Below are 24,142 nucleotides of genomic sequence, written 5' to 3' on the forward strand. Positions count from 1 at the left end.
TTTATAAGTTTATCAACTTGGTATCTTCTTGTCTCCTGATGTTTGGTTTATCAATCATCTTTTAGGACTTTCATTGTTGTTGATAGTCTGATTTCACTACCACCCTTCTGTGAAGCTAAGATACACGACACACACGTAATATGAGATTTTATTCTAAAGTAAATGGTAATGATCTTTTAATTTTCCTATCAAATGTGAAAATATGCTGCCTTTGACAGCTGAAAATTAGGATGGACATTTCCCAAAGTATTTTACGGGTAGATAAAAACTAGCTGTCCTGACTGTATCTCATGGGCATGCTACTTGTAAGACTCATCGTTCAGGCTGCACACAGCGAAACAGCCAAACTCCCACTGTTACCTGGAAGCAAGTATACCAGAGGCTTTAGGGTCCATGTGGAAAACAAATAAGACTGATAGCAACATTTGCTGTACTGCCATTTCTGCATTTTCAGACCATTACAAAAGACTAAAAGGATGACACAAAGACAGGCAGATGACAGGCAACCTCGGCCTGTGGACTGAGTCACAGCGCTGGGACTCACAGCTCCAATGCCACTACCCAAAGTGACATTCTCTCACTCACATTTTGCCTCTCTGCACTTGTTGCCTCTTACTTTTACAAGCTTTATAGCACATAAATAGACTCCTAATTCAGCAGTCCATCTGTCTCTTCAGCTGCTCTGCAGTCAGACGGGCAGATCTTGGTGCCTAGGCCCACGCAGCACTTACATGGCGGCAACGAGGCAGAAAGTGTTTACATACTGCGCAGAGGACAGAGTAAGTGACCCGGTGTGTCCCATAGATGTCTGTGCTCGTGTGTGCTTTTCCCCTTATCAGTGTGAAGTTAGTTTTGCGTCAGTGTTCATCTGTGCATTTTTGTTAACTGAGAACTTTTAAATATAGCCTAATTTGCAGATCGACAATGTGACTGGAGAGCCTCTCTGTCTGACCTTGTAATATTTCTTTTGTCGCTGACGTCTTTAGTGTTAATTGAGCAACTGTTGTGATGTTTGTCAGATGGCATACCGTTATAAAGAGTACTACATCCCTATCTTCTCCTTTTCTCACTGGATATTTACCCAACAAGAGATTCTCAAATGACTGAATGATCAAATGCTTTGAACTCTGACATAATTGAACAACTACAGCTGATGACCATCTGACCACTGGTCAAATTTCAGCAAACATGGCTACTTCGAAAGCTCTCTTCACTTGCTTGATGTTAACTCTATACAGTAATCTTGGCTGTAAACCTAAAAAAGGAAACTAAACAACCTGGTCTGACTTTCATATCATTGTCAATCTCTCTGTGGAGTCTATATTGTCATAGTATTGGTGTTAAACATGTTTGATAAAAGTTACAGCTAGGACTTAAAAATCTCTTTAAAAAGCGCTGTGAGCCTGGACAGGCCATAGGCTTAAAAAAATCTTATACAAAATCAGCTTAACACGACAGAACAGTCAGTCAGAAAGTGAACATCTGCTGACTGCCCTCACAGCTGATTCAATAACAATAACCTAACTAACCTGTGCGAGGTTGATCATGGAGTTTAGTGGCTGGCGAGTACAGAAGTCAGGTTTGTGCATTGTGTTTCCACAGGAGTGCTTTTTGATGCAAGGGATCATGCTACTTTCTAGTAATGGATACAGAATGGGTGTGCCACTAGAATCCATCACAAGAGATGACTGATATGTGTTCTCCCTGTCCTACAGCCTCCCATTAACATGCAGGCATCTAGCTACTGGCTGGACAAGGACAGTCTCATGGGCTGTCGGTTCCCATATTTTAAATTGGACCAACATGGCGGCTCAGCTTTCTCTTATACTGTGAAACTTGTTCACTGAATTAAATGAAAACATGAAAGGTATTTTTTTTAAAAAGGTATGGAAGTAGCGAATCTCTCTTTACTTTAAACTGAAAGTGGCTAGCTTAAAGGTTTTGGGGTTTTTACACAGGATGGTCAATCATGATGTAACCCCTGATAAAGTTGCCTTGATGTACAGTTGTAGTTGTCTTGAGCACACAAAGAGTCACAAAGTGCCCAAACCACAGACTGAATATGAAGATGTACAATAGGAAAGCTCCCATACAGTAAGGCCAAAATATCTTGATTGTACCCTGGTTTCAGTTTGTATCAGAGGTCATATGCTCTGCCCTTTCTGTTAGTGAGCAGGGCATGAATCAAACTACAACATATTTAGTAAACACATACACATGAAAAATAGTTAAAGTATTGTTTTCATTTGTATATAAGAATGATAAAAGAATGTTTCTCTACCCAAGCTTGTCATTTATTGTCATCAGTTTCAAACTATAACTGTCCTAACTGAGGTAAATATGAACCCGTGCAGGGGTTTTAACAATGTATTCCATGGTGATGGTGACCTCATAGGCGAGTGCTGCGAAAGTACCTTCAAAAACAAGATATGAAGGATCACATCAGTGTTTTAACATGTGAGAAGATGGTTCCCTTCACCAATAAAGAGAAAAAAGAAAACACAATCAATATCTCATTTAAAAGCGGTGTCTTGAGATATGACCTCAAGACACCTCTCCTGAACTGAATCAGGGATCTGATACAAGAAAACGTGGATAAATATGGCGATTTATTATAGCTATTGTCAGAGTTAGTTATTGTCTGCAGAGTAGACATGCAAACCTGAATGGAACAGCTGACAATGAGCAATAGTTGGTTATAAGCTAACATTATGGTGGCTAATGTTAGGCTTGAGTATCCTAAAATTTGCCATTTCCCTCTGATAAACAGTTTGTTTACATTCTCACCCAGTTAGCCAGCCTGTGTCTGTCCAACCAATCAGGGAGCTCCTTACAGAAAGCCGCGTGGCTAATTTGCATTGCTTCGGTATTTCAGAAATGAGAAAGCTAATCCAATAGCTAATATAATAGCTAATCCGTGAGCTAACAGGAAAGGTAAATGGGGAGTGAGGAGTGGAATCGCCATTTTAAATGTCAGAAATAAATGTTTGATTTTTAATCCATTTACTTATGTCTCTTTTTTAAATTGTGTTTTAAAAACAATTTTGAAAATCAGTTTTTTAATTGGAATTCGAAAATGGTTTTTGAAAGGAGGTTTTTATTTAGAGTTTAATTCTTTTTTTGTGAAATTCTTTTTTGATTTGAAGTTTTTTTTTAAATGGATTAATCATTCATTTTGAAATATAGTGTTTTTATTTTAAAGCGTTTTGTCAGCGTTTATCTCGTTAAAATGACGTTAACATCATAACCGCATTAACGTGGCAAATAACAGTTAGTGAGTTAAGATAAGATAAGATAAGATAACCTTTATTAGTCCCACACGTGGGAAATTTGTTTTGTCACAGCAGGAAGTGGACAGTGCAAAAGTTATGAGGCAAAAATTAGAATACAATAAGAATAAATACAGTACACAACTGTACAGAATAGAATAAAATAAAATACTATATACAGTAGAATAAAATAAAATAAATATACAATAAGATAAAAATAGAATACAAATACAAATACTATATAAGTAGTTAGTGCAGATTGCCCCGTGCGTGGGGCTGCACGCCGTCAACGCATTAGCGCAGTTAGCTCGTTAATGCGTTTGCATCGTGCAGCCCCACGCACGGGGCGATCCGCGTTAACCTGCTAACGGAGATTTGCCACGTTAATTCAGTTATGGCGTTAACGTCATTTTAACGAGATTAATGCTGACAGCACTATTTTAAATTAAATTTTTAAATAATAAATTACTTTATTTTATTCATTCAAACATTACTAATTTAAATATGACTTCGTAAATGAATTTAAAAATGCATAATTTGTTCTACAATTCAATATTCAAGCATAAAATTCTTTATTTCGATGTGTGTGGCTCTTGTGGTCCTCCATACCCGATATCCTGAGCTCCACCGACTCATCACAACTTTTACAGTGTCCTCTACAGTAACTACACATGGAGACCCGGCATATTGATAACTGAGGTAAATACTGGATTTAAAGCCTACACTCAGTGGCCAGAGTTCCTTGTCCGGTCTATAAGTCTGACGTCATTCGCCATTTCCAGGTCAAAACTCCGCTTCAGGCACAATTAATACTTAATAATAATAAACAATTAATAAGTCAAATTAATACTGTTGCATCACAGTTACAAACTGTGTAAATTCTTTTATCTTTAATAAAATGATGAGTGTGCCTGCTCTACCAGGTGTAAAAATTAAGTTTAACATCCACGAAAACAGAATTTATTAAGTTTATGTCATGCGGCGGCTGTGTGAAGGCAAGAGAGGACCCAAATGCACGGCTCTAGACACACGGGGATGAACTCAAAGGCCGGTCTTTATTAACAGGAACATAAGAAGTCATACAAAACTATACTGGGAGCAACTAAAAGCTGAGGCGCTGGGAAGACACGGAAAATGCACACAACCTAGAGGGACGACGCAACACAGAACAAAGGGACACTCTGACATAAATACACAGAAGGTAACGAGGGAAGTGGGAACACACGGGGAACACAGCTGAAGACAATTACTCATGGCCGAGCAGGGAGGACACGAAACTGACGATACTGACACCAAGATGTGGACCTTAAACACAACACAGTACACAGAGATGAGCACGGAGAGAGAGAGGCAGAGAGAGAGGCAGAGAAGAAGGATGAATACGAGGGGATGAGGAGAACACAGAACACATAGGATGGGAACACGGTACCAGAGCAAACACCACAATAAAAACATGGACACAGGGGGGAATCCAAATACCAAACCAAACAATCCAATGGACATAAGAAACAAAATACAAAACTACAGAAAAACTAAGAACACTGGGTCAAAATGACCCAGGACCATGACAGTACCCCCCCCCCTCAAGGGCTGGCTCCAGACAGCCCAAACACAGGAAAACAAAAACCAAACATAAAACGACCCAGGGCGGGCGGCGGGGGCCCAGGACGGAGGGCGCGGAACAAAAAACAAAAACGAACAACAGAAAACACAGGAGCACAAGACCAAAAAATAAAGTACAGGGGGCCGACCCAGAGACCACAGGCACAAGAGTACACGGGTCACACGGTCGGGGGGCCGACCAGGTGGGCGGCACAGGCGACAGAGCCGGTCCGGAGGCCGGCCGTGCGGAAGGCAGCGGCGATGGCGAAGGGGGGGACGACGACGGAGCAGTTCAGGGGGCCGACCGCGCGGAAGGCAGCGGCGGCGGCGAAGGAGACGACGGAGCAGTTCAGGGGGCCGACCGCGCGGAAGGCAGCGGCGGCGGCGAAGGAGACGACGGAGCAGTTCAGGGGGCCGACCGCGCGGAAGGCAGCGGCGGCCCTCCAGTCTCAGGCGTGCTGGCCATGGCCTGGTGGGCACAGGACCAGTCGAGGCAGGACCAGACGAGGCAGGACCAGACGAGGCAGGACCAGACGAGGCAGGACCAGACGGTGGCGATGCGGGGGCCGGACCAGGCAAAACACAGGCTGAGGCTAGACCAGACGAGGACGAAGACTCGGAGGCCGGACCAGACGAGGTTGCAGAGGCTGAGGCTGGACCAGGCGGAGCTGCAGGGGCTGAGGCTGGACCAGGCGGAGCTGCAGAGGCTGAAGGCTGAACAGGCTCCTCGGGCCCTCCAGCTGACGTGGCAGAAGGCTGAACGGGCTCCTCGGGCCCTCCAGCGGAGACAGGTGGCTGAACGGGCTCCTCGGGCCCTCCAGCGGAGACAGGTGGCTGAACGGGCTCCTCGGGCCCTCCAGCGGAGACAGGTGGCTGAACGGGCTCCTCGGACCCTCCAGCGGAGACAGGAGGCTGAACGGGCCCCTCGGACCCTCCAGCGGAGACGAGGAGGTGCTGGCTGGGCTCACTGGAACCCCCAGCGGACGAGGTAGATGGCGGCACGGGAGCCGCGGAGTGCTGGATGAGCTCATCCGAGCTTCCAGCAGGAGCCGATGTAGAGCCAGAGAGAATTGGGACCCCGGGCTCAACGTTAAGCTGGCTAGAAAACTGCACTGCTACGGGGAACTGGGCCAAAGGTTCAGGTGCGAGCTGAGCTGCTGGACACACGGGGACCTGAGCTGCTGGACACACGGGGACCTGAGCTGCTGGACACACGGGGACCTGAGCTGCTAACGGTGGAGAAGTAAATGACTGCACAGGGGACTGAACTGATGTCTGTAGTAACGGTGGTGGTGAGAGTGGAGTAGGTGGTGGAGTTAATGACTTCACAGGGGAATGAACTAGAGGTAGTGACGGTTGTGGTGCTGGTGGTTGAGTGGGTGACTGTGCTAAAGGAGGCTGCACTGGGGACACTGGAGACTGCACTGGGGACACTGGAGACTGCACTGGGGACACTGGAGACTGCACTGGGGAAAGCAGAGCTGCAGGAGACTGCGCTAGAGACTGCAGTGATGGTTGTAGTGGAGGTGTGACGGGTGGAGGAGTGGCTGAAGTGGCTGCGGGTCGGGCGGCTAATGGCTCAGCTACAGAGTGTATTAATGGCAGGGTTATGGGTTGAATGACTGACTGAGGGGCATCCTGTGCCGCTGAGTGCAATGATGGGTGTGGGAGCGGATGTAGGACAGGTGGCAGTGTCAGTTCCCCTGGGCCTACAACGCAGTTGAAAGGTGCAGGCACCTGCTGGACACCAGTCGCTCCCACCTGAGGAGTAGGTACAGGTGCAGAGACTGGCTGGGTCCTGGCGGGCCCCACCTCAGCGGTTGGCACAGATTTCGGCAGGGACTGGGCGGCTGCTGTCCCCACCCGAGGAGCCGATACGGGTGCAGGGACCAGCAGAGCCTCAGTTGACCCGGAAACTGGAACAGGGACCAGCTGGGCGCCAGCCCCCCTCACCTGGGGAATTGAGACAGGTGCAGGTGAGTGCTGGGCCGCAGCTATCCCTAGAACACAAGGGGCCTGGGAGGCGGGCCTAGAAAGAACAGTCTGCAAGAGATCGATTCCCTGCCCTGAGTGAGCAGATGAGAAACAGCGCTCTGACTTCGTAGCGTTAAGTGTACTAAAGCTGTGGCTTACAGGCACTAATGCATCACCTTCAGTGTGTACAGACTCTAGAGAAATGTGATCAGCTGATGCACCAACAGTCTTAGAGCTTCTTTCTTCGGAGCTAACCGTACTTATACTGACAGAGGAGGGGTTAATAGCCGATGTAAACATAGGTCTGTGCACCGGAGAGGCAGATGAAACAAAGTCTTTTACCACCGGATCGCCGGAAGCAGTAAACCTAGGGTAAACAGTGGTGGGTGTAGAGCCCCCTGACTCAAGAACATTTGAATCAGTACATACGTCAGAATGGACAATCCCCGGGGGTGATGGCTCAGAAGCAACGAGCTGGAGTCGAGCTATCACAGGAACATTTACAGTCTTGGATTTTACTGTTTTACCATCTAAGGGGGCAGGTAGTAAATCCCCAGGGGTGAGCTTAACTGCAAAACAATCATCCTCAGCAGACACACAGGTAAAGGGCACAGAAACAGGTGTCTCTAACTCAGGAAATGCTGACTTCGAGTTTTTAGACCTAGGAAACACTAGCGAAGGATGATCTTTCTCGAATATGAGTCCAAACGTAGGAGAAACTGTCTCTGAGTTGACCCTCCGGGCAGTACAATGGTTCATAAGAAGTTCGGGTTCAGATTCAACGTTTACAGACCGTGAGCCTTTAGCGTCTACGGCAAGAGTCACAGAGTTTGCATTCCTGCATTCAGAGTAGTGAGAACTAGCCTCAGAGTGAACAGAGAAAGTGTCTTTGTCACTCACCCCAGCCGGCTGCCCAGTAGTCCCGGAATCCGACTGAGGAGAGGACCGGCGACGGCGTCTCCTCCTTAATGAGGGAACGGAGGTGACGGGGGAAACCGGTGATGATGCGGGGGTGACGGTCTCCTCTTCATCATCCGACCACATCGCTGCTAGGAGAGCAGCGGGAGAGCGACGGTCAGAGCTGAGAGGGGATGGAGAAGGGCTCTGCGGCAGCGGCGCCAAAAAACCCTCTCGTTTTAGCAGCTGCTGTTGCGACACCGAGAGCCCCGTCTGCTGCTGCGGTACCGTCGCGGCGAGCTTAGTTTGCTGCTGCTGCGGCGGCTGATGGGCGGAGATCTCCGTCTGCAGTCGCTGTGGCGTGGAATCCCGGGAACGGACACTGTCTGCCAGCTCACGGGCTTGTAATGCCTCCTTAGCTCGGCTCAATTCGTCGATAAAGCCTTCATAGCAGGTGAGCTGCTGAAGGAAAGGGTTTCCCTCGATTATTGCCTTTATGGCGTTAAGTCCGACGGAAATCGTCCGTGAGTCCGAGGCGTGGGTTATTCGTTGCACCAGACTCTGTACACGGAGAATATCTCCCTCACGGGCGGAGCCTGCTGGGTCCATTTCGTGGTTGCGTCGTTCTGTCATGCGGCGGCTGTGTGAAGGCAAGAGAGGACCCAAATGCACGGCTCTAGACACACGGGGATGAACTCAAAGGCCGGTCTTTATTAACAGGAACATAAGAAGTCATACAAAACTATACTGGGAGCAACTAAAAGCTGAGGCGCTGGGAAGACACGGAAAATGCACACAACCTAGAGGGACGACGCAACACAGAACAAAGGGACACTCTGACATAAATACACAGAAGGTAACGAGGGAAGTGGGAACACACGGGGAACACAGCTGAAGACAATTACTCATGGCCGAGCAGGGAGGACACGAAACTGACGATACTGACACCAAGATGTGGACCTTAAACACAACACAGTACACAGAGATGAGCACGGAGAGAGAGAGGCAGAGAGAGAGGCAGAGAAGAAGGATGAATACGAGGGGATGAGGAGAACACAGAACACATAGGATGGGAACACGGTACCAGAGCAAACACCACAATAAAAACATGGACACAGGGGGGAATCCAAATACCAAACCAAACAATCCAATGGACATAAAAAACAAAATACAAAACTACAGAAAAACTAAGAACACTGGGTCAAAATGACCCAGGACCATGACAGTTTAATGGAGTTCGAAGTCAGCAGAGAGTTAGCTTGCTAGTTTCAATCTAAACATGATGTACCATGTTCTGACCGAGGGACTTCCGAAAAATTAAAACGTACAGCTCTGCTATCACTTCCAACAGAAATGAAGACAGAAAAGTAAACAGCAGTGACCTTTGTACGGTTACTGAAGTTGGCCTAGCTGGTATATAATGATGCGCTACGTGGTGGCTAGCTGCACAGCTATGTTAGCATAATATGAACACAGTGAAGCTGGAGGATGAACGCTAACTTCTTTCCACTCGATAAAAGTTAACGTGAGGGTTCCCGATGGTTAGGGACAAATGCAATTGCACAGCAGGATGCTGTAAACGGACCAAACTTCAGTCAGGAGAACAACTTAGATAATCCATCCACAATACGAGGTTAGTCATTAATTTACTGCTGCAGGGACTGGGCTGTAGTTACATCGTATGGTTTCAAAAACTGAGCTTTAAAATGTGTTTGCCGATGAATAGTGGAAATAACAACCAAGAGAGAAAGTGATCAGAAAGTGATCACCGATTAACTCTAACAAGATGCAAAGCATTACAACATGTTAAAAACACAACAGCCTCAATAAACACAGAGTAGTTTGGACCCAAAAGCAGGGTTCATACATCATCACTTAACAACCGGATGTTGTCCACTGCAGCTAGAATTATAAACTTGAATTAGACAGGGTAAGAAAACATAACTCTGTTCACAGCAATCTGCAATCTACTGACAAATAGTGGTGAGATTTTACAAACTAATGCTAATGTTAAAGCTAGACAGCCAAAAGCACAACCAGTTTAGGAAGTAGAAAGGTAACTAATTCGTAGCTATGAAGGAAGCTAGCTAATGAACTACACATCATTAGAATGGTGTGTCCTCCAACCTGAAGCAGTGCATATATGTATATATTATTTGCTCTATTTGGTTAGGTTTAGGGATATGGCAGCTTTATTATGTTTGGAAACAGGTCAAGGTTTTGATTCAAATAATAACATATATGGCATCATGGTCACAATTATATAATTATCCTCAGCCTTGACCTCCTATGGTTGATCTGATATCCTCGTGTTGGTGTTGTTCCCAGATCATCATACTAAATGTTGTTCCAGGATCAACATTGCAAGTGACCAATCAGAATGTTGTGACGTCATACTTTTGCGACTTCGGGAAAAACCGGCGTAAAACGAAAAACTGTACTTAAGCTGCGTAAAACCGCCTCTGTCCGCCGATCAATGGACCCTGACCCTGACCCTTTAATAAACAGTAAGCAGAATTGATATTGTCCTTGCAACATTGGAATTTCATAAATGCACGAATGGCTTGGCGCGCAAAGGAATAACGTCACAACAATGTGATTGGTCACTTGCAATGTTGAACCTGGAACAACATTTTCATGATGGTCTGGGAACAACACCAACACGAGGATATCAGATCATCCGACCTCCTATATCTGCACAGTTTGTTACCCTGTGTTACCTCTAATAATGTAACAGTATTACCCAACTTCCCACATCCATTCCCACTAGATGCGTGGGGTGAATATTACTGGGATGAGTATTATTTAAGACAACAACACAAGCAGCCTACCCAATAAGCTCGTTCCTGCCCGAGACTGGTCTGGAGAACAGCCTCCCGTCTTGCTCTTGAAGGAAGTAAAGAGATGTTGACAAAGCTCTTCTGGTATGTCATTCTCCAAATAAGTCACCATGAAGAGCTGGAAGCCCTCATAGTCAATAGGCTGCATGAGAAAGGAAAGGGCAAAGATGTTAACAGACTTACTGATGGACATGTATACACCAATACCACCACCCATGGACAGAAAATGTGATGGGGTTTCCAGCTTTAGTTGATCTGACCTGAAATGAGAGTCCACAGTCGTGATTTGGAGTGCCATGCCAGTATTTTCTTAAACAGTTCAATGTAAATGTGGTATCAACTGACCATCACATCTTTAAGCTTAGTAATGACTGAATGGATGTACTAGAAGCTGCATCCAGAAAAAAACCCCATTTGAGCTTGGAGGCCCAATGGCTTTAAAAAGAATGTAAAGAAAGATATATATACACAAAAAATATACACAGTAAAACATGTAATAGTCACATTGCTGAATACAGAAATGTTATGTTGTGTCATGTTAATGTACACACACACACACCCACAGCTTCCCCTGATACAGCAATATGATGGGTACATACTAGCACTGAACTCAACAGCCCCATGGCCTTTTCCCCTGGCTGTGTAACAGATCATCTGCAGCGGTAAGAGCGTGGTCATGTTATGTTAGTGGACAGAATGTGCATGCAGTCTGCTGACACAGACACCACACAGCATGCAGAGCCCACCGGGCTGAGGCTTACTTGGTTGAGAACGTCTTGCTTCTGTTTAACATTTGGAACAATAAAGAGGAAATGGGGAGGGAGGAAGGAGGAAGAGTGAGGGAGGAGTGGGTAAAAGAAGAAAAGGAATTAGCTTGTTCGTGTGAATCTTCAGTGGCGATGGTAGTGATGCTTTCTGACTAGGACAACTTTGGCAACATTGGTGTACCATCAAGCAGGAAGTCAGGCTGAAAAAATGACAAAAGGAGGTACGGTCTACTGGAAAAGGTCACGGCAACCATGGGCAGAGTTTGTGCGAGTGACAATGGCATTTTTTAGAAAAAAATGGTTGTAAAAATAACTATATAATCAGCTTTTGTACTACTCATCAAATGAAAACATTACATTTTTAAGTTTGCATTAACAAGCTTCTTAACAGGTAGTCTCATTGAGGTCAAGATCTGTTTTTAAGAGAGACATGTATACAGAAAAAAGACACCCAGCTATGTAATAAAACCAATCATACATGATCACAAATAAAGAAAAAGTCTTTCAACTCTTTAAAATTTTTCAGTGAAATCAGATAGTCAAGTTTCATAGTTTTTGCAACTTTTAACTAACTAAGTAACAGCAAAGGATTTAAATCAAGATTTTCCAAGTTCAGTGTGAGTGTGAGGTACAGCTAATGTTAAGGGGTCCTGTGATCTGATATTTTAAGTACTATGTTTAAATTCAGTCAAGGAACAGAGGTATGCAGGCAATCTTTGCAGTTGAGCCTTGTAAATAAACATCATGCAATGCTCCTTGATTCACTAGGGCAGCCATTCCCAGGGATGGGAATTTCCATACCAGAAAATCCCATGGGGCACACTGAGCCTTAAATCTTCATTCTTATCAAAATACAGGAGAAAATGATGTATTTCCTTAAAAAAACACATAAACCAAACATTAGCCAATAGTGGCTAAGATAAGATAAAGTGACAGCCATCAGTGGCCACACTGTTGGCTATCAGTTGCAAATGTTACCCACTCGTATGCAACGCGTTAAAGCCAATTTACGACCCACCTGCAGCTGGGACACAAACAATACAAGGGCTGTACAGTTAAGCCAGACTAATGATTAACATCGCAAACTATCACCTCCTGTTGCTATTTTTAAATCAATTTTATATAAATACATTTATATAAACATGTATGTGTACATACTTCTCAGTACTTTTAAATTCAGGTATGTTATTACTGTGGCCCACCTGCAGTACCTTCATGGCCCCAGCCTACACTTTGTAATCACTCCAGTAGCACGTACTAGCCCACCTTTCCATGTAAGGTGTAATGGTGACTAGGAAAAGAATTGCCTATTTATGCAGACAAAATTGTATAGTGATTTATGTTTATATAAAAATCCAATCTTTGGGTGTAATTTTCTTGTTTCTATAGATTTGCCAAATCAGTGGCATATAAAATAGTGTCTGCATAAAAATGTACATTACAGTTTTGGGTAACACTGATAACATTGTTTGCGTACACGGTGAAAAGAAGAAGTCAAAAAAGATCTACCTGTGTGTTTTTTCTCATAAAATGCCACAATCTACTGAATCGAATGTTTTTGATGGATCTATCAAAAGTGCAGCACAATACTGATGATCAAGCATTTCCATACTATTGTTACGTACACACACACTGCAGGCATTGTTCTGCGACATGATCTAAAACCTGTCTGCTATCACTGTAAAATGTTATACACTTTAATTGCCCATTATCTAGGGCTTTAGGACTAAACAGTTTTAAATAGGGTGGTAATTAGTTAATAATAATAATAATAATGGATTGCATTTATATAGCGCTTTTCGGGGCCCTCAAAGCGCTTTACAATTCCACTATTCATTCACTCTCACATTCATACACTGGTGGAGGCAAGCTACAGTTGTAGCCACAGCTGCCCTGGGGCAGACTGACAGAAGCGAGGCTGCCATATCGCGCCATCGGCCCCTCTGGCCCTCTTCCATAGTTAAGTGACTAGGGTCATTACTTTTATCGAGTAGTAAGACCTGTGCAGCTTTCCATATTTAAAAAAAATTGGCTGTAGAAAGTGTTAAATTACAAATAAGAGTTATAAGTCTAGCGATCAGATCAGCACTGAGGTGGAGGAGGGATGGATCACCAAGTTTACTGTAGGCGTCCCTATGATTTATCAAGTCAAAAGAGAATTTGTTTTCAGTTTTGTATATCTGGTGGACAACATATAGAATTAAAGATGCTTTTGTACACAACCAGTGCTTATAAAACTAATTCCAAGTCAAGCTGAATTGATGATTTAAATCTATATGACTTCTAGTTGTAAAACTGATTTTCAAAACAGTTTTTTTGAAGCAGGTGAATCAAGTGGACAACGTTGCAAAGATATGAAGGAGATGTTACAAAGATGTTACAAAGATATAATATATATAATATATATAAACTAGATTTTGGCTTACAATAGTCTAATACAGTAACATATGTGTAAGATTTGGACAATAACATGACAGATGGTTTTTGGCAGCTTTATGAGATGACTGAGAACTAAGGGTTGAAATGTTATTTTATCAAAAAAAAAAAGAAGTAGAAGGGGTTTATCAAGGATATTGTTAAAAATTGGGCAGAAAAGATAAAATGCCTGATTGTTTTCAAGAGTTTTCAGGATGCTGTCTATTGATCTTTACACATTTTTTTTTTTTTTTTAAAGCAAAACCACTTGGTCTAGAATTTGGGCAAGGCATCTGAGGAAATCATCTGTTCATAATAGTTATTTTACTCATATATACTGTACTGCTGAAAAACCCTATATAAGACGGAAAAACTAGCGTATTTCTTGGAGAGTTGTCAACTGCTTCTATTAGTTAAAACAATGTTGTTCAGTGATGACGAGTGTCCGTACTTGAAAGGTTGATCATTCTGTCGACCAAGCTTGGTGTCACAGGCTGGGTCTCTGGGTCTTATTTTGTAATTTTGAAGTTCTCATTTTAGTTTGGTGATTATAAGTTTGTGTGTTATTCTTATTTCGGGTTTAGTGGAGGTTTAGGTTAACGATTACTTATCAGCTGTCTCCTTGGTTTCTGTGTGTCGTTCCTTGTCTAGACTGTCATGTGTTTTAGGTCTGTTAAGCTTGTGTTGTCATGTGTAAGTCTCCATGTTTCCTATTTTATTTTGAAAAGGGTCTGGTGTTCTGTGTTCATGTGGTTAGTTTTACTCCCCCCTGTTTCATTCGAGTCAGCTGTGTCCTCATGTGTCTCCACTTCCCCTGATCACCTCATGTGTGTATTAAAGTCCTCAGTCTTCGTGTGCTCAGCATTGTGTTGTATGTGGATCTTACCCTTGTTGTAGAAATCCTAGTCCAGTTCATAGTGTCTTAGTTGAATCATAGTTTCACAGTCTAGTTTGTTTTCTCGCTTTGATTTATGTTTCATGTATATCAGCCGAAATAAAGGCTCGCCATTTGTTAGTATTAATTCTGTTCCTTCGCCTGTGTCCGCACCTGGGTCCTCCATACACACTCCACCGTGACACTTGGCTCTAATCCAGCATAGGTGCTATCAGAAAACAGCAATTGAGACTGCAAATTAAGGAGTCTGCACCTCAGAATGGAGAGAAAAAAGGTTTTATGACAATTGTTTAGTTGGGACAGGGTCGGGATCTTGTGCTTTGCAATTTCGCAATGGTCCTCAAACTTGTGCAGAGAGCAGACATTATGTTGTTTCAAACTGACACAAATTTTGTGTGAAGGATCATTACTAATGATGAGTTGGTTCTCCAGTGAAGCCTCGGCAGTTTTCCACAGTTTTCAGATGAGTCGATAGTTTCCAGGCCTGGATGCAGAATTTCAGGTAATGAACGAGGCCGGAAGCAAGCCTGTGTTTTTTGGTTTGTTTTTGATTTGTCTTCAGGCAACTTTATTCCCAAAACTGGAAATCAAAATGAAGGATCGCCATTTTGACACACACGAGGAGATCCAGCACTCCTCACAGAGGCACAAGTACAAAGGGTCCATAACAGGACTTCTGCATTGGGATCTAAAAATAGCAGCTGGACTCAAAACGTTTTGATAACCTCTTATAAGGGCTCCCATCACTACCAAAGCTGTCTGTCATATTCTTCTTAGTGGGTTGTTTAAGAGTTCTGTTTCAATAATAATAATAATAATAATAATAATAATAATAATAATAATAATAATAATAATAATAATAATAATAAACAAAAAAGTAAATACAAGTAAAACTAGCAAATATATTAAGGTTGTACAGAATTTAGTATGTTCTAAAATAGTAGAAAGTACAATTGATTCTTTTCACTTTGAAGACAGACACACTTTTAAAATGCTTCTGTTCTGCAGGTTTGGAGCTGCTGTAACTGATGCCCATCGGAGAAGAGCACACAGTGGTAAGGATCCGCCCTCAGCTCAACACTGCTAACCTAACCCTGAGAGCTCCCAAATCCTGCCAGGCATTATTCATATCACTCGCTTCTCCTTATTTGGCCAAAAACACTGCAAGGCTTTAATCCGGTGTCCATCGTGTAGCACAGCAGATTCAGTCAAATATGCTCATGTGCACACATACCACAGAACGTACTTTATATGAAATCAGGACATACAAAAAGCTGCTTTTCATAGGTTGATACAGTGCTTTGAATCGAAGTACCTCCAGATGCATTTGCAAAAATTCTCATCCCTCTGGGAAACACTTTTTCCCGAGAGCAACTACAGGCTGTTCTCTGTGTGAGCGAGCTCAAGGCTGCTGAACTGTAAATATCTCCCAAATGACACTTTTACATGCTCCATTTAATCTTCTTCTTCTTTTTCTTCTTTTAGCCCGTCTGTCAAATGCTTTGATTGACTTTGCTTATGCATCACTGTTCCATCCACAGCTATCATTTTTGATCAGCTCTAAGCACCTGAGCAGAGAACTGCTGGGCCAGGCATGAATGAAGAACCTGCCCCAGAACTACTAGCGCGTGCTAAACAAGCAAATTCTAAGGTGTGCTTTTATAAGTTAACTACTAGAAGTTGCAAGAACAGCTAAAAAATCTTCATAAAGTAAAAAGTGAGCTGGGTTTGAGCCTGCCCCAGATCGTTTCCTGCGTGTCATTCCATCACACTCTCTCGAACAGCTTTCCTGTCTACTCTCTCCACTGTGCCGTCAAATAAAGGCTTAAAATGCCAAAAATAGAATCTAAAAAAAGACTAGACCCTGATACTGCTGCTTAAAGCAGTCACTTAAACAGAGGAAAAAAGAGCACCACAAAAGCAGGATTTGTTCATATCTACTTATAACAAATAAAAGACTGCCTGCAATAAAAGTTTACCACCTCTGTGAAGTGGAGAAAAGCCCCAGCTAGCTTCCTCATGGAAGAAAAAAAACTGACTTTACAGCAGCCACAAATCCATCCATTCCTTTCTATTTCCTTTACCAGATTCAGGGTCTCAGGAGCCAAAGTCCACCATGGACAGGTAGCCAGTTTGACACAGAGTTGACAGAGAGAGAGATACAGCAGGCAAAATAAGTACTGAACACATCACCAGTTTTTTAAGTAAATATATTTCCTTTTTTCTTTTTTTCTTTTTTTTCTTTTTTTTTTTTTGCCTGTCCCGTTTGGCTCTTTTGCCATCAGAATTGTTGTCTAAAGGCAAAGAAAGATGCCCAACGGATTTACTTTACCAAATTGACCATCCCAGCCTTGCCATAATGGTCCATTTGATTCACCTTTTATTGTTTATTTTATTTTCACTTACTGAATATGGGACAGACTTGACTGGGGGAAAGAAGGGGAGAAAGAAAGAGGGAAAGAGAAACAGCTGAGAAGAGGGACGGGGGAGAAGGGCAAAAAACAAAAACCAACAGAATGAGCAGAAAAAAGAAAAAAAAGAAGAAGAAAAAAAGAAAAAAAATGCATATATCAATCACCTGGGTCACCTGCTGAGAAAGAAAAAAGAAAACAAGTAAATATATTTCCAAAGGTGCTATTGACATGAAATTCTCACCAGATGTCAGTAACAACCTATCCAATTCACACATGCAAAGAAATCAAACCATATATTCATTCATTAGTAGTTTAAATTCTTCTGTAACCAATCTCATTATTATGTTTGCAACATTAAAGTTGCAAAGGTCTCGAGAGAGCTCATTGGTTGTACCCATCGTGAGAGGTTTCTTGTGTGATACGTTGGTAATGAGACACCTTTTTATAGGCCATCAGTTGGGACTAAGCCAGCTGATATTAATTAGCACTGCAAGATTTTTTTCTAATTAATTTCTAATTGATAGTGTATGGTGTCTTGATTTCCATGCTTTTTTCACGTATTCAATACTTTTTCCCTGTGTCATTTCTGATTATTGCACATAAGTTATGGACATCTATGGTTTGATTTCTTTGCATGAGTGGTTTGGATGGGTTGTTACCAAAATCTGGTGAGATGTCAAGGAGCTTTAGAAATATATTTCCTTAGAAAATTGGTGCCATGTTCAATACTCAGTACTTATTTTACTGGCTGTAGAACAGCGGTCCTCAACCTTGGCGCCATGGACCAGTTTAATGTCAGACAACATTTTCACGGACCGGCCTTTTAATACAACAAAATAAAATGATACGACCAAGACAAAAACTGTGGTATTTTGTTAATATAATAATAAACATGAATTCGCTGTGTAATTGTGTAACTTTATTAGCAGCGTCCTCCAGAAATGCGCCAACAACACTGAGAGTAACATCCTCCTCTCTGCCCCTTAATGCACTCTGGTCGCTATGGTAACGTGTAAATATTACTTTCAAAATAAAACACTCCTACAACACGGGAAAAGACCCAGGGAAACCGAGTTAATGATGAAAACCCTCAAAACCATAAATTTCACACCCGAGCCTCAACTCTCGCGGCCCGGTAGCAAACGAATCAAGGACCGGTACCGGTCCGTGGCCCGGGGGTTGGGGACTGCTGCTGTAGAAGAACATTCACACCTACAGCCAATTTAGAGTCACCTATGAACACACACAGAGACACAGGGAAAACATCCTGTGAACACTCTGTAAATCACAAATATTAGATATATTTTTCAAAAACATAGTGAGAACAGGCAACAATGACTGGTTCCTAAAAATAAAGATAACACTTTCTACAAGCTGTCAACACCAACTAAGCCCAGCTGGAAGTGACCCAGTCTGTCTGGTTTTGATCAGCCAGCACATCCAAATCACATCAACCTGACAATCATGAAGTGCACACCCAACTTAAACATTTTAAGCACATAAATAATTCGCATGTCTCAAAAACAGCTCTCCAAACATTTGCACTGTTTCATTGAAACCTTGGCCAACAAACAAAGTGCATAGAGCAAAGGCAAAAGGCATCACTCCCACACTGTCATGACAGATGCTTATAGAGACTGCGCCTGTTGTTAAAAGAAATCTGTGGGTGTGATGTTCAGTCTTTGTTTCTCAGTCACTCATCAGTCACTGAGAATGATAGGGCGATATTTATTTGTTTGCTAAATTGGAGAAAACCCAACAACACCGACAGCTCCATGTGTCAGTCATTTTTCATTATTATTATTATCAGTGTAAAAATTCCGGACCACACTTTGGCTAAAAATAAAAGCTCAATAAAAACAATGAGTGAGTGGGAAGAAAGAAAGGTCTACTTCCTGAGTGGATTCCACAACAGCTAGCTTGATGCAGCAATGACTCATTGGGGGTTATGTATGCGCACACGCACAGACACACATGCACAAGCGCACACACACTGATGGATGGCAGATGCAGGGCTAGAGTCGTCACGGTGGCGCCAGGTGACAACGGGGTCTCAGAAAGCCCACGTGAACATTAAGTCTGGTTCTGTGGCGCCAAATGTCCAGCCAGGCTGTTAGTTGTGTCATCGCAAATACTGAGGACAATCATACAGCCAAGTGGAGGTGATAATGAACAGAGTAAGAAAGAAAAATGAGGCTCTCATATGAGAATATAAAGGTGGCAGGGAGAGGCTGAACATCACATGAGAACATAGATTTAATGAACATCAGTTGATTACCTTCACCAGTCCTCCACTCCGACGTATAAAATTAGCCCTAAGCCATATGAAATGTTAAACCATGACTCTAACCTAAATAGCCGTCTGATGCATAAGAATAGGAGATCACGAACAACAATAACAACTAACCCTTTAATATTATGACATAGCTTTTGTTAAGATTTAGTTCAGAATACAGGCACAAAAATAATTCTTTAACTAAATACACTGGAGCTCTAATTGTGCTTTTTTACGATTAGAGGCTTTTTGTAAAAACAAAAGACCAAAAAAGACCATCGTACAAAAATAAATAAACAGAATGTCAGTGACGTAGTGACTCATTGTCAGGGTCCCCGAGCAGTTATGGACTTATGTTATATTATATGTATTTTTGGTGTTGCTGCCCCTCTTCTCCATGCTTGCACATATGTGTGTGTGTGTACGGATGCAGGTGTTTCTGTGAACAGCTGCCTCTTCTTCTCTCATTCTCTCCCCCTCCCTCTCCTGTTCCTACTTCAATCATGAAACTGATCAATGATCAGCTGATCGGCTTTTCTCTCGCGTTTGTTTATCGCCCACTTTGCGCCAGAAAGAGGAACCCAGCAGATGTCGTGCTAAACAACAGCAGCACGTTTAAGCTTGATCAGCTGTTGTTAGAATTTATTTAATATTAATTTCTAGTATCAGCTGATGTTTGCTGGAGCCACAGCTGTAAAAGCTGCTGGTCATGATGTCGGTTTGGATATGTGGTGAGAGGGAAACATGCAGATGAAACCAGGAGATGTCCTTACTGAATCATCAGAGCTGAACAGGTGATGGAGAAACAGGTTTACCTTTTAGGTGACATGAATGAGTTGAAGGGAAGTTATGAACTGTTTCTGAGAGACAAATAACACCAGGATCCTTTTCTAAGTAGCTGACAGCTGGTAACTGTGCAGGGGCGGATCTAGCAAAGTTTTGCCAGGGGGCCAGGTAGGGCATTAACAGGGAAAGGTGGGCACAAAGAAATACTTTTCTTTCTTATTCTCATTTAAAATATCTAGCTTTTATTAAATAATTATCTGAATCTTACGAACAAAGTTTTTATCTGACGTAAAATGTATAGAAATCATACATATACCAAAAAGACTGTACATCACTGTCACAACAGCATTTGTTTTCATTCAAAGGCTTTATAGCTTTAATACCTGGTGGGCTGGTCTGTAGTGAAAATGCCCGATTTTTTTGTCCCAGTCCAGCCCTGCAGGTTAATACTGGCAGTGTCACCATGCCAGCTGACTGTATTTATCATCAGCCAGTGTTGTTCTTTATACATCAATATTACCATAGTTTACCATGAGGCAGCATAGAAAGTATTTACTTGCTTTCAGGTTTTATTCAAATGTTAGTCTTTTCATTTGTTTCCCCACTTTTTCCCTGTTTCAAAATCAAACACCAGTTTGTGAGAAGATTGTCTTCTTTTTTTTAATAGGCAGATAAAGTTTTGCATTGGCATTGGCTAATTGTTAAAAATGTTATAAAAATTTTAATATTCAAAAATGTTTTTGCCCAAAACATATGTGCACTATATGTCAGTAAAAATACTATGCAAATATTGCTGTCCTTGAATGCTGAATAAACACTGACAAAGCACTGATTGTATCTCTTGTACTTTATCAACGCAGTATCTAAAAACTTTACAACCTAACGGTTGGTAGGATTTTTTTTTAACATTATCTGCCAATTACATCTGTCACCCTTCTCCAAATCTGTGCCGCTACCTGGCCCCCCCAACAAAAATTTTCTAGACACGCCACTGCCTAAGAAATATAGTAGTGCTGTTCAAAGCCCAGACGATGATATAAACATTTTTCCACCAAAAGCCGCAGACACAGGAGTCTACAATACAGCTGGGAGCTGATCTGCTGACATCAGGTGGCAGGTAGTGATGAATTTCGGGCTGTGTTTAAACACAGATAATCATCCTAAATTTGGGGCTGACTAAGCATTTCGAAGACTCATAGAACCCTGAGTTAGAGGAACTTAACAAGCACCTGAATAATGAGGCTGATTCTGTTTTTGTTAGTGTGCAGGAAAGAGTCAGAATATCAAGCAGAAAGGGACAAAAAGATCAAAGTGCAAGAAGAATAATGGAGCAGGGAATTGTGCTGCAGACACACCTGCTCTGGATTGTATTTGGAAAGGACTCCTCCACCATGAAACTCCTCCAGCACATCCTTCAGCTTCTTTGTGGAGTCTGAAGAGGCAAGAGAAAAACTGAGTAAACACAGAGCAATGTATTTTACTTTGACTCACATACATCTTAGCCAAAATGAGGATACAAAAAATAAATAAACATGATACAACTCATAAATAAATTCCCAGATAAACACTCTCATCTGTAAGAAGGCGCTCTGGATCAGTTAAGCTGGTGAGTCAGCCTTGTTAAAAGGGGAAAGGGACATTGCGTAGTTCTCACTTTTTGATGCAAATCCTTTATACGCACACACTAAATGCCTTTGTGCAGAATACTGACCTCATCCCACAGCCATCTATCTAATAATTAGAAAGACCAAATATACATGTGTGCATGAAAACCACAGGACCACCATCACCGCAACACATACACAACAGGGTGGCTGTAGCTCAGGAGGTAGAGCAGGTCACCTACTGATTGGAAGGTTGGTGGTTCGATCCCTGGCTCCTCCAGTCTGCATGTCAAGTGTCCTTGGGCAAGATACTAACCCGAATTTGCTCTCCGATGCGTCCATCAGAGTATGAATGCGTATGAATGTCGTTAGAAAGCACTATGTATAGATAAAGTGGGTGTGATTGGGTGAATTAGGCATGTTTTATACAGCGCTTTAAGTACTCCGTGAGTACGGTGGCCCCTAGAGACAAAGCACGTACAATCTCCAAAACACTTGCAAATTCCAAAACACATGCAAAATCCAAAACACTTGCAAACTAAAAAACACGTACAAACTCCAAAACACGTACAAACTCCAAAACACTTGCAAAATCCAAAACACTTGCAAACTAAAGAATACATGCAAACTCCAAAACACATGCAAAATCCAAAACACTTGCAAACTAAAAAACACATGCAAACTCCAAAACACGTACAAACTCCAAAACACGTACAAACTCCAAAACACTTGCAAAATCCAAAACACGTACAAACTAAAAAACACGTACAAACTCCAAAACACGTACAAACTCCAAAACACTTGCAAAATCCAAAACACGTACAAACTAAAAAACACGTACAAACTCCAAAACACTTGCAAAATCCAAAACACTTGCAAACTCAAAAACACATGCAAATTCCAAAACACAACGGAAGTGCTCCAGGACGCTAGGGGCAGTGTTGAGCTTTTGTTACCTAGTAACTACACAAGCCAGGAAGTACCAATGACCGGATTTGGGGTCTGCAGCCTTAAAGGCCGCATTTTAAGGCCGATTACGTCACAGCGACAAGAGAAGGCTTTCCCAATTCAAAGGCTGCTCGAAATGCGGCCCTCAAATGCGTCCATAATTTCCCTGAATTTTAAGGATGGGTCGGTGTAGCCTTCATGGCCCAACATATCCCAGACTTCATAGTGCGGTGGTGGTGTGGATAATTTTGCCGAAAAAAAACGGTGGAAGCGGAGCGGAGGAAGAGTAAACTTTCAGAAGTAAGTACTGAATATTATGTCACTTATTTATGCGCAAATATTTTTTTAATGAAGAACATTAAACCATTATTGTTGGCCACATGTCGGGAAAGTTATGTGACATTAGTGATGTCTGTACTTTCAGAATTAACTTGGTTTTAAAGCCTTTACTTTAAAAAATATATATATAGTTGACCTTAATCTTACAGAGAATGTGATGATTTTATGGATAATTAAAGTCAGTCATATATCCACAAACACAACAAGCTGAAAGTCAGTGATGCTGCTCGGTTTGCAGTCCTGAATATCACAGCACAAGGAGGATTCACTGCACTGTTAATGTTAGCTATGTTATATTGCTGCCTCTGTTCGGTGGTGTCGAGCCAAACGGACTTTAACGTGTGTTTGAACAGCTGACGGTTCACTCGTTAAGCTGAAAGAAAGATGCTTTAATCGCAGGAGTCACACATGTGTCCACTGTACCATCTGGGAACTCCTCTTGTTTCGTAATAACACAAACACTAAATCCTCCTTCTTTTGTGCTGTTTTGTAGCAGTGTATACACCTGAGACTGTCACCTGTCTGTCTGTCCTGCACTCGCTCTCTGTTTCTTTTTCTCTGATTGTGGAATAAAAGTATGAACATGTGTTTATAAGTCACACTTGTGTTTGAATCCTGCAGCTTATCACACATTTGATTTCCATGTGTGACAACTGCAAGTGTCCAGAGTGAGGACAGACTGAGGGACCCACTGCTGCACATCATCTGATGATCCACCAGGACAAACTCAGCAGTGTGTGAGGAAGAGGAGGAGGAAGAGCCAGCAGCAGCTGACAGATGGAGAGAATAGACAGACCGTTCCCTGTTTGTGAAGGACTGCTAGAAAAGTTTAAAATAACTAATTGTCTGTCCTGAATCAGTCTTATTAGGTAATGTTCAAATAATTTTATCATTCCAGTGTTTTCAGTGTGGGAGAAAGTACTCAGGGCCTTCAAGTTACACACTATGAAAGGCAGCAACAAGTTTAATATTCAGAAACCTAAAGTATGTATCAGCAGCAGAATGGAGCTAAAAACAAATGTTTGTTTCAGTTCTATGAAGCTTTGAGTGTTTTGGATCAGTAGCACTGCTGTGTTTGTTGCATCATATTGCTGTAATTGTTTATATGCTTTATATA

At 42.4% G+C, this 24,142-nt stretch overlaps 1 protein-coding gene across 1 annotated transcript in view; it reads right to left on the minus strand.

Annotated features, from left to right (window-relative positions):
* The window catches only part of dgkg (diacylglycerol kinase, gamma), a 234,602-nt gene that overhangs the window by 177,464 nt on the left and 32,996 nt on the right, over nt 1–24,142 (minus strand). The window contains exons 3-5 of the mRNA XM_085374679.1: nt 21,490–21,566; nt 11,344–11,364; nt 10,574–10,724 (exon numbers count right to left, since the gene is read on the minus strand). Of these exons, the coding sequence (XP_085230805.1) occupies nt 10,574–10,724; nt 11,344–11,364; nt 21,490–21,566 (249 nt within the window). The remainder of the gene's footprint in view (nt 1–10,573; nt 10,725–11,343; nt 11,365–21,489; nt 21,567–24,142) is intronic.

The sequence above is a fragment of the Diplotaxodon limnothrissa genome, linkage group LG16, assembly GCF_057381915.1.
Source record: "Diplotaxodon limnothrissa isolate DT_005_m linkage group LG16, D_limnothrissa_male_GT1.1, whole genome shotgun sequence".
Lineage (NCBI taxonomy): Eukaryota > Metazoa > Chordata > Actinopteri > Cichliformes > Cichlidae > Diplotaxodon > Diplotaxodon limnothrissa.